The sequence below is a fragment of the Ptychodera flava genome, chromosome 3 (assembly GCF_041260155.1).
Source record: "Ptychodera flava strain L36383 chromosome 3, AS_Pfla_20210202, whole genome shotgun sequence".
Classification (NCBI taxonomy): Eukaryota; Metazoa; Hemichordata; class Enteropneusta; family Ptychoderidae; genus Ptychodera; species Ptychodera flava.
This window is the reverse complement of record NC_091930.1, coordinates 23348913-23367352: the sequence shown is the minus strand read 5'-3', so window position 1 is coordinate 23367352 and position 18440 is coordinate 23348913. Positions and strand designations below refer to the sequence as shown.

Sequence of the window (18440 nt, the reverse complement as noted above, 5' to 3'; positions counted from 1 at the left end):
TTCGGGATGTCAAATTTTTAGAAATCTTTACTGATCCACCTTTTGAAGGAAGGTTATTTTTAAAGCTCTTGGGTTCCAAAATTTTTTCATCGTCTGTTTTTAAAACACAGAAAATTAATTTTTCCCTATGGAACTAACACAGGTACAAAGGTCATTTTTAATTTCCAGTATAACTAAAACTTGAGTAATTTGAATCTCTAGTACCAAAATTTGAACGGCGCCCTCCGATTTTATCTTGATTTTGAAAGAGAATGTCTACAATATTCCTTGAGGAACATTTGATGAAAAGTTTAATAAGTCTGTCACCTTCGAGGCGCATAGTACCCTAAACAATTACAAGGACTTAAGTGAACAATATAAGTGGATGGCATCAGGAACGTTGAAAGGTCGCTATCCGAAATCAACCAATCACAGTTAAAAATGTGACAATAGTCAAAGATTTGTAAATTGTGTTCACAAGGTTACGAAGTATCTACCGTTTGAACTTTCCATGGGCAGAAAACACGAATTGCTTGCCGTAAGGTCGATTCTGTCCGGCTTGACAAACCTTTTCGTTTCCACATCTGCATGGTACAGGAGCGAGCTTCCTAAAGCCACAAAAAGGAAAAGCATGATAAAGATTTAAATTTCTACCACACACCAAACCCACACCCACTCAGCCATCCTCCCAACGCACTCAAGAGACACAGACAGACAGACAGACAGACAGACAGACAGACAGACAGACAAACAGACAGACAGACAGAAAGACAGACAGACAGACACACATACTTACAGCATGGCTTTATATTTTTTTCTGGATTTTGCCAACAAGGCATTTTGGCGATTAACGGGGATGACATAAGCATTACAGAAAGCTGCTGATAGAATGAGGGTGGAGACGAGTACGTGTTAGACATCAAAAGGATACAGGGAATTAGAAATGATCAGTGGTTCCCATCGAATTATTACAGGAAGCGTTTCCCTGTGCTGTTCAGGCCTTTTACTAATGACTGTGTACTTCTCATTGTACAGGAGGCAAATTAATTTTGACAGACATCTTTTATCTTAAAGTTACTTACTAATAAATACTAAAACATAGGAGCTAAGGCATGTCGACCGACGTAAGGCTGCATTAACAGACATGGGGTAACAGGGTCCGGTATCCTTTCAAATGTACATTAGTTTTCGTTTTCGTTTTGTATTTTTATATTTTTCACTCATTACCTTCAAATAAATTTAAACTCCAAAGATTTATTAAAACAACTATTTTTTGTGTCGTTTTGCCTGTATTATACTCTTTTTATTAACTCTTATTTATTGTACATCCGACCATGTTGAAATAATCAGTATTCAGATTATGAATACAACCTACATAAGTTTTATGTAATTTATTATGCTCATAGTTCTTTTCAGTCGAGCCGTAATAAAATATAATGACATTGTCATACTCTACTGTAGTTTCTAACTCAAGCATAGATAACACACTAAAAGCGTTTTAATATGCTGTCGAAACATTTAAGTACAGGACATTGATGCTGACACACAAAATAAAAAATGTTGAGAAAAGATATCAAGTTCGACATGGCTACTGATAATTCTCATCTTTGTTACTCTCTATGTACAATGTGTTCGTTGAAAAATTTGCATGAGATATCTATATTTCAGAATGATCCCCATTCCTCTTTTCGAAACATCCTATTGTCTCATTCAGCGATTTATTTTCTCTTCTATTTTGGTAAGTATGACTATTGCTGATTGCAGCTGGTTCGGTGTCATAATTACATGTTCTATAAAAAACATTCTACTCACAAACCATGCAGAAATGCCAGTGTATCTGCCTTGTCAAACACAACTTGCCATGCACAATATGTTTATTTCCATCCGTGACATGTGAAAGTGACAGTAGCCGCAATCTTACTGATATTTTGTTAGATTTTTCTGAGACAGCAGTGTCATATTTAGTCCCTGAAACGAGTATTTTGCTTGCCAACAGCTGGTATTACACACTCCCCACTAGCCTGGAATACATTTAAATTGTTCAAATAACAGCTGCAATAAACACCTTCTCCAGGAGGTTCACGATACAAACACAATTTTTCAATAAAGTATTTTTCATCAAAGATGACAAGGGAACCCCCTCATACCACACAGTACTGTAGATTTCTCACAATTCATTATGGTTTGTATCCTCAGACATTCCCCAGAAAAGTCTACCGGGTCTCCCATGTGTACACAAATTCATACACTAGTTACAAAAATTCTAAAATAGTACTTTTAAGGACACTAACATTCTCCATTCTCATTTTAAATGATTTGGAAATTATGCAGTACTGAGAGAGGAGATAGCGTTTTTGTAAACGTTTAAACTAATTGTGTATTTAGCCATACAGAATAATGTGACGGAAAGTAGGGAGACTAGTTGTAACTGTTATATGAAACAAAATGATATATATTTTTTTCCAAAGAAAAAAGAAATTTACATGCTGACTTTCTCAGAGACTGACCCCTCTCAGTTTGTCATAACTTGCTGCCTAAAAGTATGGCATTTGTGGTACCTACAGAAGGTGGACTTCCATTGTTGTTTAATGATTATTTGGAAACTTCCACTGAAATTTCTGAACGTACTTTTACTTGATATTATTTATCAATTATTCTGATACTGCACCTTATTGCTTGCATACAGAACGAAAAAAAAAATTATCAGAAAAGTAACCTTCAAGGATACAAATCAAAGAGAATTTTGAGTAATTTATTGTACTTTGTATACCATATATTAAAAAAAGAAGAGAGTCTAAAATTTGATATGGTAACAATTGCTTACTTGAAGAATGAAAGTATATATTCGAATTAGATATCATCAATGTCGGTATTAATGACAACAATTATTTTTTTTTATATCTTTATACCCTTTTTAACAATTTACTATTATACTTGAAACAAACTAGGGCATAATAAAGAAAACAACTAAAATGTATTTTTCATTATCTATCTTCATTCAAAAATGACAGAGGTTGACAGACTGATACTCAAAAAAGTGGTTCAAATGGTGATAAGCAAAATTCAACTGGCTCTTATTCAAAATATAACAACTTTATTGCCGAAAGTTAATAGGAAGTTGTATAAAATTTAACCGGGCAGAGTGGAGTTACAAACTTAGAAATCTTGAAATTTGGAGAAGAGAGAAGTCAGGAAATTAGATAATTTGCATAAATGTACAGCAATTTACAGTTCTTAAGTAACGTGCACCCCTCTCTCCATTGTGTTGTTATAAGGTTAATAATTAGTGTGTAATACACGCTATAAGGAAAAGGAAAAATATCTGATTTATACACAAAACTAAGGTATGGAAGATATGTCGATAAATTCAATTGTCAACAATAATAGAATTGTATTTTGCAAAGACTGTGCTACTGAGCTGGTGTTTTTTGATGCTTTAGCAAGCAGTAAGGAGATACAAAATGTTGTAAATACAACGTGTATACTTTCACAATGTTGCAGCAACTTTTTCTTGAGATGATTTTTCATGTTAAGCTGCAGTGCTTCCTGCTTTACTTTAGCAGCTTCTTCCAAAGTCAGTATTTCTACAGAGGGCATGACTCGATGTTTTAAAACTAAAATTAGACAATTTGTCCATAACAAATGCAAACAAAACTAAATAATTCACCACCCTGACGGTTTCCCTAAGTGTGCGAAGACAACTGTGTGATATTAGTTTTGGCCAATAAAGAGGGAAAATATTGACGGTTGAAAATGCTTGATGAATATCAAGAAATGAATGTGTTTCAAATTATTAACATCACATAGACTACCACACAACTGCTCTCTTGGAAACTTTGCAACGCAGCTTAAAATCGTTTCTCTGCAGATCATATTTGAAATTGAGATCGCTGGTCAGAAACAAGGGAGTATTAACATCGGTTTGTAGGCCGAAGTTGTTCCAAAAACTGTTAAGATTTTTACGGAACTTGTCAAGGCAAAGGTATCTCAACTTTTGTCGTTCTTTTGTTCAAGTTCTAAGAAGGGAGTAAGAATACCGAACATTTCTTTTTTTTCAATAAGGATTATTTAGGGTTATTTCAAAGGAAATGAAATGATAATATAATCCAGGGTGCACAGCGATGTGATCCTGAGCAATTGACTGTGTGACATTATAGAATTGTCTACGACATTGGGTATTTTGTAACATTCATATTAGTCATCCAAGTCTCACCTCATCTAAATATAATAGACACTTCAAGTGACAAAAGTATAAGTAACAAAGCACACTTAAAGTTGTAAAAAAGAATGATTTATAAATGTATTTTAGTTTTTTTTATAATAAAAATACTTATTTTATGGTTTTATGCTATGACATGAAGGCCAAGGCTATAAAGGCAGCACGTTTTCCAGAGTCATTCTACGGTTCATTATTCAAGGAGGAGATATCTCTAGAGAAAAAGAAATAGGAAGCCAGTAAAGTGATATTCACGTTTTTTTCTAGAATATTTCTAAACGAACCTTCCTGTATACTATTTCATTTATTAGATACAGGGACATCCTAACTGATACAAGGAAAATTTGTTCAAGGTTCTACTTGAAGTTAAATGACGCTTAAATGCACGTTAAAGTCCACACATTTCACCGGGTTTAGATTTCAATGTATGCACACTATAAATTAATATTCAAAACCATGGGAATCTACCACAGCTTGTAGGGATATCGTTGCTTATGTTTTTCAGCCTTTTCCGTGATATTATCACGTCACTATTCCTGTGTCCGAATTTGGAAGTGAGTCTGTCTTTTCTTCATGGTGTTGTCAAAGTGCTTAAGATAGGTCATATTACTGTCATCTTGGATGTGATAGCTTTATTCTCTATGAACTTGTACATTGCATGTATTGCTATAAATATAATTTGAACACGTGGAAATTTCATAAAAAAAATTAAAAAGCTGAAGCCTCGCCACAGTCGGTAAACAAAGTAAGATTGAAATATGACTTGAACAATCGAACATGTGAAGCCTCGCTGAAGAAATCAGCGATTAACTTGAAAGTCTACAACCATTTTTTAGGGTTATTTTACGTTTTTTCAAAAGTTTTTCTTGGTTTAAAACATTTTTGAATAAACGAATCCAGTAGACTAACATTTGCTCAAAAGACCATAACGTAGGCAAACAAAACCTTGCAATCAGTGAACGACTTTTATATGGTCAACTAAATATGCCATTAAAAGTCACTAGCCGTATGTCAGTGTAGTCAATGTGTCATACCGCTTGATGTCTCGGCTTTCGAAATCACATATGAATATGCTATGATGGGTAAATTTTCATTTTCCAAACATGTGAGTGCAGAGCCCATGCACTGAATCGCCTGCCATCTTAGACCGTTGCCCTGCCCACACATAGGAAGGAAGCACTCTGATGCCCCTCCAAATTATAAAAAACAGCAATTTTACAACAAAGTTTTATTTACACAATTTATTTCCATATGTCCGGTAAGTAGACATAAAGTCATGTGCCACGGATTAATCAAGGTATTCAATATATGAATTAAAGTGATGAAGATGCTCATCATATTTTGCGTTCAGAAACACACAAATATAAACCTTAGTTAGAAATGATGAAATGATCGTCTGACATTCTTTACCAAAGAAAAGGTTATTGTGATAAAAGCTTTTTTCACGAAGCCATTGTCCGTGATTTACCTTTAGGATTTATTTGTTTACCTTTTAGCTTGCATTGCTTTAATTCAATGAAGATGCTCAAGTGTCCTTACACTTTTTTCAAAAACTTAAAATATATACTTTTCAGCAAACATAAATCATATATAGTGAACATTCGATCAAGAAAATTTGTGCAGGTCATGTAAATGAGTTCCGATTTCTTCTAACGTTTTTTGGTGTAAAAGTTAACGAAGTCTCGTCCCTGTCTCGTAAATATGCATTGTTTGAACTCTTTTTTTTGCCATAAATCAGTTGCCATTGTTCATTATACCCTCACCGTCTTCGATATTTTTATGCATCAGTCAATGCTGTACGCAATAGCCTACATTTCTTTTTTTCTAAAAAATTAACGGATGGATGATAGATGGCCGCAAAGAGTACTCTACAGGTGTTTTTGACAGTTTGGCACTTAATTTTCATGAAAATTGGGAAGTGTTTTCCAGGATTATGAATATGTTGAAGCATCAATGTTTATAAGAACTAATCCACCATCATTGACGAACAATGACTTATAAATCATGATTTCAGACAGGAGTGCTTAACGGGGACTACCCGACGATGAAAACTTCACTCTTAAACAAGATGGCGTTGGCAGAGTCAGTGTGGCTAATTCTGCCAAAAACCGAAGCAAAGGATTTGATTTTTCATCACGCTTGCCTTTGCACATTGGCTTAATGGAAACAATGTCGTCTTCGGAAAAGTCCTAGAAGGAATTGTAAGAAAACAAAATTTCCTTCACCATTAGTTTATGTCTCCTTGCTTATGTGTCACCATTTCATTCATGTCAAAAGCGTTCACTTCAAATATCGCATGCCTGTTACCGGTGACTGTGTCTGTATCATCGGACTGTTTATTCTACAGTTACGCCATGGCAAGCAAGGATAGAAAAGTCAAAATTCCTTTTAACAATGTATATGTGACCGCGTGCTATCTCGTTTTTCTCCTCAGAATGTTGTTGGAAAAATATCGAGAAAATGTCGAGATACCCGCAGAAAAGATTGCGAGATTGCAGCCTCTATGGTGGTTTAAGTTGATGAACCTTTCACTCCTTATCCTTATCCTTATCCTTATCCTTCAGTGGTTCAGGATGGTCCTACTTAAATTTGTAAATCTCAAATGTCACATAGACCTGGTAATGTATTACCTTGAATGAAAATGATTATTGGACCAGTTTTACGTCGTATTTATATACAGATAATTGGATAGGAAGTTGTATTGTAGATTGCCTCTAAAATCTCTAAAACAGTACTACTTCAGCATGTAAATTATGAGGGACAACTGCCCACTACTATGGTTTTTCGTCTGGGTTCTTTATAGCCTACATAGCGACATAATCTTTCGATGCACTTCCTGTCTGACACTAAGCTAGATACAACGGTATTCTTTAACTGGTAAAATGGTAAAAACAAGAAGAGATATTATGCACATTTATGGTAATTAGAATGTCTAAAAATTGAAAATAAATATATTATGTTAATTACGACTGGACCACCTTGAACATCACCTCTGTTGCTTGTAGTGATAGTGTCAAGAATGGGCAACCTTATCTTGCCAACATGATACATCCATCAAAATTGACCAAAATGATCAATTAGGTGTGATTCTGGTGAACTGATCATTTGAGGCTTAAATGTGCGTATGTCGACACTACATTTCAATATAAACGTTACAGCAATTTAAATGCCGAAAGAATTAATATTTAACACTCTTACGCGAAACCCTTCATGCAACAATGAGGAAAATTTTATATTATTTTAGTATTTTAATATGTTTTTAAGGCGGCTTCAAGTTGCCTTTTATAGCAGTAGCACAGAATATGTAATGTAATGTTTCGATTTTAAATAATCCACGATACATGTGCTGGAGAGATGATCCTTTGTAAATGAAAGGGCAACAATAGAGTGATTGTACATACTAATCTTCCTCTGGCTTAAAACATTGGTATATTGAAGGAAATATATTTTATAGGATGAGTTATAATGACAGGAAAATAACAGTGGCAATGCTTAAGATCACTGTGCATGCATGCACAAGTTAATATGTATTCATTTCTGTATTGGCGATTGCTTAATTATTGTTCTAATAACCGAACACTGTGTATTTCAGGTAATGAGCTCATGTTATAGCCTAAAACGATACGTGTTTATTCTAACATAACACATCTCCTGGTATCAGTGCTACACTTTATCCGATATCCCTTTAGCAAGTTTTGCACTTAGCCTTTTTCTCCAAGCGAGCAAATAATAAGAAATAATAATCTCCTTTGACCACGACATTTTTGGAGCGCATTTTAGAACAAAATGTACTTTCTTTAATGTTTTCGGCCTTTGAATTATTTGTTTCTGCCATGTTCGTGTCAGAATTTACAGCCTATAAATGGTCCTATAAATGATTGTGAATTTTGCAACAAAATGCTGTTGCTATTTGCCAAATTTTGCTATCAACCAAATGCCAATATAGCCGTATATCTCAAAGAAATGGAGAAACGCATTACAGAACTGCCACTTCCAGTGATTTGTTTCTCCTCTTGATTGATATGTGGGCTTGAAAGTTACTCTTGCCAATGAAAAATGTTCTGGTAATAAGTTTTAACTTTACATCATTTCTTTCAAGTGAGTTCTATTAAAAAGATCTATTCTATAAGATCAGGGTCTCTTACGAGAGAAGAGCTGAATATTCCCGGCGAGTTTCTCTCTTCCTAATTTTGTCACTTCCCTTTCTTGTCCCTCATCATTAAAATACGCAGCAAACTCAGTGTCAGCAGTAAATGAGCATTTTAGCCGTTTGTCTAAGAATTACCAAGGCATCCGTCAGCGTGTTGGTAAAGCAGACGTGAATATTCCCCAGTGAATCGTAATTCAAGCTACTCTCCTACCTACCAACCTACCAACCTACCTGCCTACCTACCTATCTACCTACCTATCTACCTATCTACCTACCTACCTACTTACCTACCTACCTACCTACCTACCTACTACCTACATACCTACATACATACATACCTACATACATACATACATACATACATACATACATACATACATACATACATACATACATACATACATACATACATACATACATACATACATACATACATACATACATACATACATACATACATACATATACATACATATACATACATACATACATACATACATACATACATACATACATACATACATACATACATACATACATACATACATACATACATACATACATACATACGTACGTACGTACATACATTCATACATTCATACTTTCATACACACATACTTTTGATAGAATGTGTAATTCTGTTAACTATAATTTTTCGAGGAGGTCGACGTCCTTTGTGATTATGATCCTGAATATTTATGAAGATAGTATATATCTTTTTAAATGAAGTGGGTATGCTTAAAATAGCCGGGACAATTTCAGTTGTAATCGGTATTCTTGGAAAGCTTAGACACTGTACTCAGTACACAAGTCGAGGAAAGTATAACATTCCAAACATGTACTGTGAAATAAATTTAACGAGCTGCTGCAAACTTTTACAATAAAAATTAAGACTGTGGGTTCCTTGTTGTAAAAAAAACATTATGATATACCTTTGTGATTATTTTACAGAAAATTTTATACCACTTTATGGTATTAATTAAATGGTTCGTATCGATTATGAATATTTTTCTTGTGTGGTTCTTGTGAGTATGCAAAGAGAAAGGCAAATACAAAATGGTTACCTCTCTCGAACGTCATAAAAGTTAACATATGTTGTACTTTGTTATTTGAAATAAAACGTCTTTAAATACATGCTCTTTACATTACAACGACCTGAAAATACGTCCGAAAATGATTGATGTCTGTCGATGGTTGTTCTTTTAGAGCGTAAGCACGTTTTTTGTTGTTTTGTTTGTTTGTTTTTTGTTTTGTTTTGTTTTGTTTTTGTTTTGTTTTTTTGAGTGAATTGCTACATCTCTAATCGATACATCTATCGATTAAGTACCATACCCGCGTGTAAAAAGTTCAGACTTTCCAGCTAACAGCGTCTATTTTTGGAGATGAGTTAATGTTTCAGTCCTCAAAAATATTGTGTACACGCTTACTAAATACATCCTATTGTACATCAATTTGACTAAGAGTCTATACATGTTTGGTTTTCTTTGACAAAGCATAGAAAAATACAGGAGTAACGACCCAAATTGACCTTCACTCTTCTTAAGATGGGTCATACAGGAAGCACACGTACCATATGGAATTGTGATCATTATTGTTTTATATATTATATAATTCACGAGTGCCCTGATTTAGAACAAGTGAATCATATCTGAACTTAATGTCTGAATCTCAGTTTAAACGGTTTTACAGAAATCCTCAATTATATAGTCCTTTAAATATGAATGGTTGATGCAATTGGCTTGAAAATTAAGCAATTACAATTTTTTCAAGTGAGATTTTCAGATAGAGTGCCTTACAAGAACATATATTCAGACTCTCAAACTTCCAGGAATCTTTTTTTAACAGAGGTAGCGGCTCTTTCGAATGTCATATATCTGTAAAAATCTAGCAATTTGTTTCTCTAGTATCAACATTTGAACGGTGATCCCTTGCTTTTATTTTTGAGTTGAAAGAGAATGTTTGAAATATTACTGGAGGAGAGTTCGGGCCAAAATTAAAGTTTTCACATCTGAGGCGCATACTACCTTAGGTAATTACAAATGACTTACCTGAACGTTATTGTTGATGCGTCAGGAACGTCGAAAGGTTATTGTACAAAATGAACCAATCAGAGTACACAGAATGTGACAATATTCAACGATCTGCCAGTTGTGCTCATTTGGTTACGAAGTGTCCTCCGTTGCATCTTTCCCTGGGCCGAAACATGAAATTGCTTGCTATAACGTCGGTTCTGTTCGGGTTGACAAACCTCATTATTTCCACATCCGCATGGGACTCGAGCAAACAACCTAAAGTTACACAAAAGGTAAGAGCATGATAATATCTACATTTCTAAGACACACACACACACACACACACACACACACACACACACACACACACACAAACACACACGGCCTGGCAGTTCCGTTTTTGTGGATTTGGCCAACAACACCATGGGGTAATAACGGGTGCTATAGCCCGCATGATTATAAGTAAGGTGCTAAATATATTATATATTATTTGGCCAAATATTTATTTTTTAATATCGTTTTTTCCTCTTTAATTACTCTTTGTATCAAGTCTTATGTTATTTTACATCCTTCTATGTTAAAATAATCAGTATTCAGTTTTTGAAATTATATAGTGCCTCCATGATTATTTTGTACACTTATTTTGAAATTCAAATGTCGACATATAATAACACAAAATGCTCAAACTCAAGCTGGACTAACACGAACATGATTTCGAAACCTCGAAATAGAAGACACTGATGTTGACACACAAAATTAAAAAAAAATGTTGAGAAAAGATACAAAGTTCGACATTGCCACTGATCACTCTCACATATACTGTTACTCTATATGTACAATATATTCGTTGCAAAATATATCCATCATTTTCCAACTGTTTTCAAAATGAGGTATAACCTACGACTAGTGTCTATTATTGTGTATGAGATTTTATATTTCAGAAAGTATGGTCCCCAGTCATCTTTTCGAGACATTCTATTCTGTCTTATAAGGTTCAGTTTTCTCTACTGTTTAGGTTAAGATGAGTATGACTGATTGTATCTTGTTCAGTTTATTAGTTACGTTTTGTTTAAGAGCATTCTATTTGCAGAAATAACCTTTTGTTTGCCTTTGACCATTAATTGTAGAATATGTTTATTATAATCGGTGACACGTTAAAGTGAGTGTTTTTTTTCTGATTTGAAATATGGTTTCTTTGCAGGTCTTATTTGACATAGAGATCAATGGTCGGAAAAGAGGTCGTATTGTCATCGGCTTGTTTGGCGAAACTGTCCCCAAAACTGTCGAGATTTTTGCTGAGCTTGCCAAGGCAAAGGTAATATATAACTCAACTTTTTTTCAATATTTTGTAGCATTTATATCAACCATCGAAATCTCACCCATTCTAAATAAATTTAGCCATTAACATCTGTTGTCAATTGTTAAATATGATATTGTAAGCAACAAAGCGCACTTCAAATGAAAAAAAAAAATTTGAAAAGGGTGGAATGAATTAGTTGTGCTGTACTTATTTTACCGTTTTCTGCCATGACAGGAAGGCGAAGGCTACAAAGGAAGCAAAGTTTTCCGTGCATTTAATCCTTACTGTATTACGGGAGGAATTATCTCCAGAGACAATGGAATACAAGGTCAGTCAAATAATATTCACCTTTTATAGAGAACCATCCCTCATGCAATCAATTTATTAGAAACAAAGACATTGGCTTAGGAAACCATTTATGCAGTCAAATAAAAATTTGCAATAAGTGAACTCCTTTTACACGCCTCTACCGACTTGGCCATTATGATTCAGTAGCCGTGTGCAAACACGTCGGCGAACAATCCGTGACAAAGTGCGTCCACACCTTCTGATGTCGTGATTCTTGATATATCATATTATTTCGATAATCTGAGTCGTGACAATGCCCTAGTCCTCAAACGTTCACAGTGAATAAAACAGAAGGCAGATGAAAGACATCCTTCTTTATATATATATATATATATATATATATATATATATATATATATATATATATATATATATATATATATATATATATATATATATATATATATATATATATATATATATATTATATATTATATATATATATATATATATATATATTATATATATATATATATATATATATATATATATATATATATATATATATATATATATATATATTATCCCTGCATTTAACTAAACCACTTCTGGTCATTTTGGAAAACCAAACTGCCAGCTGCTTGTTTGGTGGTGTGATCGAAAAGAGGCAGGTCAATGTTGTGACCCCCCTCTAAGGCATTAATGAATGGAACTCTATTTGCCGTAGAGGGCAGTCTACCTTGAAAATATGAAAACTACAACTGCATGTATATAAATCCGATTATCTTTCTATAATCGTGGTTATATATATAACATATATAACTACATATATATATATATATATATATATATATATATATATATAATATATATATATATCATATATAATATATATATATATATATTATATATATATATATATATATAATATATATACACAACGGCACCAGACTTTAAATCAAATAAGTCAAAACGTCCTTTTAGCGTGACCAATCACGTCCAGGTGATTTGTCATCGTTCAGCTTTTCAGGGCTATCATCATGACAACTAAATCATTGGGCACATTGCTTTTATTCCTTCTGGCCTATACAAATTTAATATTCAATAAGGTCAACTCTTAATATATAGCTTCTTGCATATGAGTTTGACCCAAAGCGCCCTCTATCGTTATTTTGATGGAAACGGGGCAGAATACATGGCCCTCGTGTTACTAAGAAGGCTTTGCACTGGACAGCCCCTACTCGTCGTACACAAGGGCGTTACATTTAATCTTTCATTTTTTTTTAAATTTTACTCCTATAATCGGGTCACTGATGTTATATATAAACAAATTATTTAATGGATGTCACATTTTGACCATCAAGAGTTTAAAAACTAAATATTTAGCTAGTTACAAAATGTTCCAGTCAAGCTCGAGCACGGTAATGAGATCACCCAGCACGGACGGCCGCAGCTGTTTACCGGCTTTCATTAGCCGCATCCGCGTACTCGTGTTCGGGATACAGGGAAGCCGTACGTATACAAGATGTTTTTGTGCGGTCGGTGTTAGTTTCCAGTTTTCCAACGAAATAAAAAAAAACACTCATAAATGAAACAGCACTGCTAAACAATTGTCAGTACGACGGGTGTCTACTAAGAAGTGTACGGCAGCATATAGCTCTGCATGGCAGGGCTGTGTGTTACCGGCGTTATACGGCCTCCCACCACATGTGGTGGGAGGCTGTATAACGCCGGTAACACACAGCCCTGCCATGAAGAGCTACACACAACCCTGCCATGCAGAGCATGACAGCTTTTTCCCATACAAATTTCTGCGAGAACTTTTGCAAGCTTATTGAGTTGGTTGGTGTGTGTGTCAATATGTACGCACTGATAACAACGAATTTTAAATTTGACGCCTAAACTAAGCATGGCCAGTGATTAACAGAAACGCCATTCCACTTATCATGGACACCCCAACCAAGTGTAACATTTTGTTTATTGGGTCCTAAACGCAACTAAATGCAACGTCAGAAGTGAGCTGAGCAAAATCACCTAAGTTTCCAGACAAAGCATAAAGAAAATTTTCACTGGCGCTTGTCGCATGACTATGCTTTCTCAGAGAAGCAGGTCATTAGTCAAGATTTCAAAACTTCAGTACTTGATGCTGACCGAATATGACTAGAAAGTCTATTTATCTGTGCAGTCGTAGCTCTCGTTTTCCCGGACGAATATGGATTGCAATGGGAAAACTCCAAGTCATGCAATGGAAAAAGAGTTAATCCGTCGCAATGTACGAGAGCTATGGCTGCTTGCTACAGCGACATACGAGAAAGAACGATCATCATAATTTGAGTCTTGTTGGTTGAGTTGTAAGAGAAACCGTCTTCGTCTCTTGAACGGAGAGATCTGAATTCTGGTTTATGAAATCGAAAACTTTAGTGTATACACAGTCCATCATAACAGACTAGTTTGTGACAGTGTAATACTGTCAGTAAAATTGTCTCGGGTTTATTGGAAGAGAATTGAGAAAATTGAGACATGATTCTTGAAGTTGACCGGCAATGTTAGCAGTGTGTTGAGTTTTCTGTTTGTCTGTGATTTGATATAGTAAATAAGTCAGCATATCAAAATTAGACTACACCATATCGAAATTGGACCATATATATATCTCACATGGCTACACTAGGCTTACATTAGATAAAAGATAATAACAGTTAACTGCCGGCTAAGTACAAAGGTGGGATCGAGGTACGGGCCCCGGTACGGGCGGAACGAATCATTGTCCCGGGAACGCTAGCGCTTACAAAAGGCGAAGTTGGTCAGTTTTGTTTTAGTGGTATGTCCCCTTGGCCGAAATATTCTGCACCTGTGAATGCCAGACCCTTGTCAGCAACAGAGCAGAAAACATCAAAACAGTTTTGTGTATAGTCATTCAAGTCACTTGAACTGAACCATTGATTCATGTCATACCGTCGTACCGATCGACACGATCGCAAGCGTAGCACTCGTCGCTGACGTGTAATGCCATTCAATGTCAGCTTAGAGCGTACGGACATACGCGAGCGCGTTCATGTATGGCCGTGGTTTGAGGGACTGTGAAATTATCGTGTGTCGCAACGCATTTCTTTTAATTTTCGACCAAACATGGTGACTTTGGTATTTTACAACAGAACATGCACTTTTTGCTAGTATCCGTTTTAACTAAATGGACAATGGACTCATCGTTTGGTGTCGCCGTTCTCAACTATCGAAAAATCCAATCCTTGTGGACTGACCAGGTGGGAGTGCAGAGAAATACTTAGAAGAGCCAAATGTAGAATTTGGGACTTGGAGGACATAATTTGTTTGCGTTCCTGTAAGCCTTATCCGAAGCATTCTGTGTAGTTTTATCGCCCTCGTTAACGCTGAATATTCATAGACGTGGGCACTATCCGGTTCTCGGGGCCTGAACCGGATAGTGCCCACGTCAAAATTTGTATGGCCAAAAGTTGGAATGAGCTAGGCCGCATACAACGTAGCTCCTCTTCACTGTATAGTGCTTTTTTCCACTTGCGCTATCGACGACTTTACCGAGAAGCCAGACTGGCAGATTGCGTTGGCCAGTGAGGTAACACAAACTGCCAGTCTGGTATTCTTATGCATCAGTAATTCCAGTTCACAATATGCTACATTTCATTTCCTTTCTAAATAGTAATGGGCTCATTTGTGAGAATTACGATTATCAAATGTCGATTTGCGTTGATAGAATTAGTGCAAAGAGTACTCTCCAGTTCTCGAAACTTTGCCATTCAAATGTCGTGAAAAAGTACTAGGTGTTTTACAAACTGATGCATACGCTAAAGCATTAACGTTAGCAAGAACCAATCCACCATCATTGACGAACAATGACTTTTGAATTATCATTCCAGACTGGAGTGCTTACGGGAGACTACCAAACGACGAAAACTTCGCTTTGATGAAGTATTCTGCTGGCTATGTGAGTTTTGCAAATTCTGCTGAAAGCAAAGCCAGTGGGACTGAATTTGTCATCAATTATTCGAATTTAATACCTTGCCAATTTGGAAAAAATGTCGTCTTTGGAAAGGTACTTGAAGGAATGGTAAGAAAAAAAACTTTTTGTATCCCTAAATTTCTGTTTCCTATCTAATGTATCACCATCTGTTTCATGTGAATTCATTCCAAATGTGCATCGCATGCCTGTTACTTGTAATCGCAATGATACTACAGTAACAGTCTTCTTTTACCAAATTATGTTGACTTTCTGCAATCTTGTTTTTCTCTTTAGAATGTTGTTACCATGATAGCATCAATGTGTCGAGAAAACCGAAGAATCGATTGCGTGATTGCAGACTCTGAGATTGTTGAAGTTGATGAACCTTTCATGGCTCCTGTATAGCAAACAGTATAGGAAACGGTATGATGGGAGACTCCGTAGAATATTTTGAAAGAGTTGCAATAACGAAGTAGAATATATATTGATGATATATCTTGTAAATTCTCACTGTTGATTTCCAGTGGACGAGTCTACCCTTATCAAGATTGCAAATACATTTGCTTTAAAATTAACATTTCTAGGATGCACCGATGCAGCCTCATATAAGAAATTACGGTAGTACCTGATTGAATGGCTTGAGACAGTTTGTCAGCCCACTTTAATTTTCTTCAAAAGTAAAATATTATTTTCATTTTATCAAGAAGTACAGTTACTTTGTCAAAGAAAACCCCATGTCACGACCATGATCGGAAAACCCCTAATTTGGCAGTTTTGACGTCATTCGCTATATCATATTTTCCCTCCAACAACTGCAAATTTCCGATAAATACTGAAACCTTCCTATTTTAGAAATTGAGACATATTGGCACTATTTAATAATATCATGCAGGTTCACTTATTGTTCTGACATTAGATGTGAGGTATAATGATGAATTTTTTTGTAATTGTTTTAAACAACTTGGATTTTTAGCAACAGAAGTTCAAACATTAGGCAAGGATAATTGATCAACAATTGTAAACTTATAAAAAAAACATCATTACGTTCATATGTGAGATAGACCGTAGATAAGATATTTTTGTCATATTCATACGCTGATGATTTTCTACTAAAGGTGGTGGCCGTAAGTCAACCTTATATGCCGGAGAGAATTTTTGGAGGACGATCACATTCTCATATCGGAGACTCGTGTTGTATGCTTCAGAACGTGGTTTTCACCAGTGTGTCTCGCCACTAAAAATTTGGTACGACTACCTAGGTACAGCACATATTTTTAAAAAATTATTCCATATTGTATAGATTATAAGATAGTAATTTCCTCTCATTATGCATGTTTTGACACTATCACTTTCTCTTGTTTTCTTAAAGAAACATTTTGTGTATGCATTAATCCTATTCAATTTTAATCGGAAAAGATTACACGTCTTTGTACTTTGTTTGGTATTTGGTTGCAAAAAGTATTCGATTCTTCATTTTCTGTATCGCAAAAGGAAGCAGATTTCTGAATGTCTAAATGTAAGGTCTGAGATCAAGATTTTTCGTATCTGCACATACATTACCTCGACCAGGGAAGCTCCAAGTTTGGCATAGTGTACAAGTAGTGACAGAATTCAAGGATTTAAATTATGCAATCTTGATTTCTAGCAAATAGATCCATCAAATGAGACAGATAATCAACGAAAGGAAACGGAAAACAACAATATGTTTGCAGCATTTATGTTTGTTATCTACACATGTTGTGTTTATGTAAGATGGTAGACTTGTGATGTAATTTCACTTGTAATAGAAAGGAAAATCAGAGCTCTCTTGTATTAAAATGCTACACAAAACGCTATAAGAAGTTGGATGGTTTACATTCTTATAAATAGGGTCATACAATTTACAACAAGAAGAATATATTTTTACACTATCTTGAGCAAACTGTTGGTGATACGAAAGCGATAAAGCAAGATTACAAAACGATGGATATCTCAATTCCCATTCCGAGACTAAATGTAATTACTCATCAGCCATTTGGATTGTTTTTACCTTAACATAGTTTCAATGCTTACAGAGTGCAGGTACCAATATGCACTGTTTTGAAAGCTTGAAAAATATTATATACTGAGAATAAACTTAAGACAACATAGCCAGGCATAACGGATATATACGTGTCCGTCCCCGGGGCAGGGTAGGTTATAAAGGTGTTTGGTCTCAGCAGAGGTTTCCTCTACCTATTGCTTATTTTATTGTAATGCCTTTGACCATGGTATGTATTACCAATAAAGATTTAGACCGTCAACCTTTTGTCCCTTGGTCTTATTATGTAAGCACTTGTTTTGTATCGATTTCATTTTCTCCTTCTCTATGTCTCGTATTTGTCCCTTGACAATCTTACCCGAAGTTACACTGCAACACTGTTATCCGATGCGTTTGATTGCCTATCAGACTGAAGAAATGAAAGTTATTATGAATATCGTAAGGATGATTAATAGTAAAAAGTCAAAGTAAGTACCAAAGTCATTACATATATCCTGTGAAG

General features: G+C 35.1%; 1 protein-coding gene across 1 annotated transcript; it reads left to right on the top strand.

Annotated features, from left to right (window-relative positions):
• The first annotated feature begins 10402 nt into the window (after positions 1-10402).
• On the top strand, positions 10403-18226 carry LOC139129775 (peptidyl-prolyl cis-trans isomerase 5-like). The gene is made up of 5 exons (XM_070695464.1): positions 10403-10650; positions 11559-11672; positions 11892-11985; positions 15836-16026; positions 16213-18226. Exons 1-5 carry the CDS (start codon positions 10444-10446, stop codon positions 16321-16323), a joined length of 717 nt encoding a protein of 238 aa, XP_070551565.1. The 5' UTR covers positions 10403-10443; the 3' UTR covers positions 16324-18226.
• Positions 18227-18440: the final 214 nt, after the last annotated feature.

What these genes read in the sequence shown, in the direction of transcription:
- LOC139129775 (XM_070695464.1), top strand. Translation starts at nt 10,444, where the DNA reads ATGAACCAATCAGAGTACACAGAATGTGACAATATTCAACGATCTGCC. An exon ending in AACCTAAAGTTACACAAAAG is followed by an intron (nt 10,651 to 11,558) that starts GTAAGAGCATGA and finishes GTTTCTTTGCAG; the next exon opens with GTCTTATTTGACATAGAGAT. An exon ending in CTGAGCTTGCCAAGGCAAAG is followed by an intron (nt 11,673 to 11,891) that starts GTAATATATAAC and finishes CTGCCATGACAG; the next exon opens with GAAGGCGAAGGCTACAAAGG.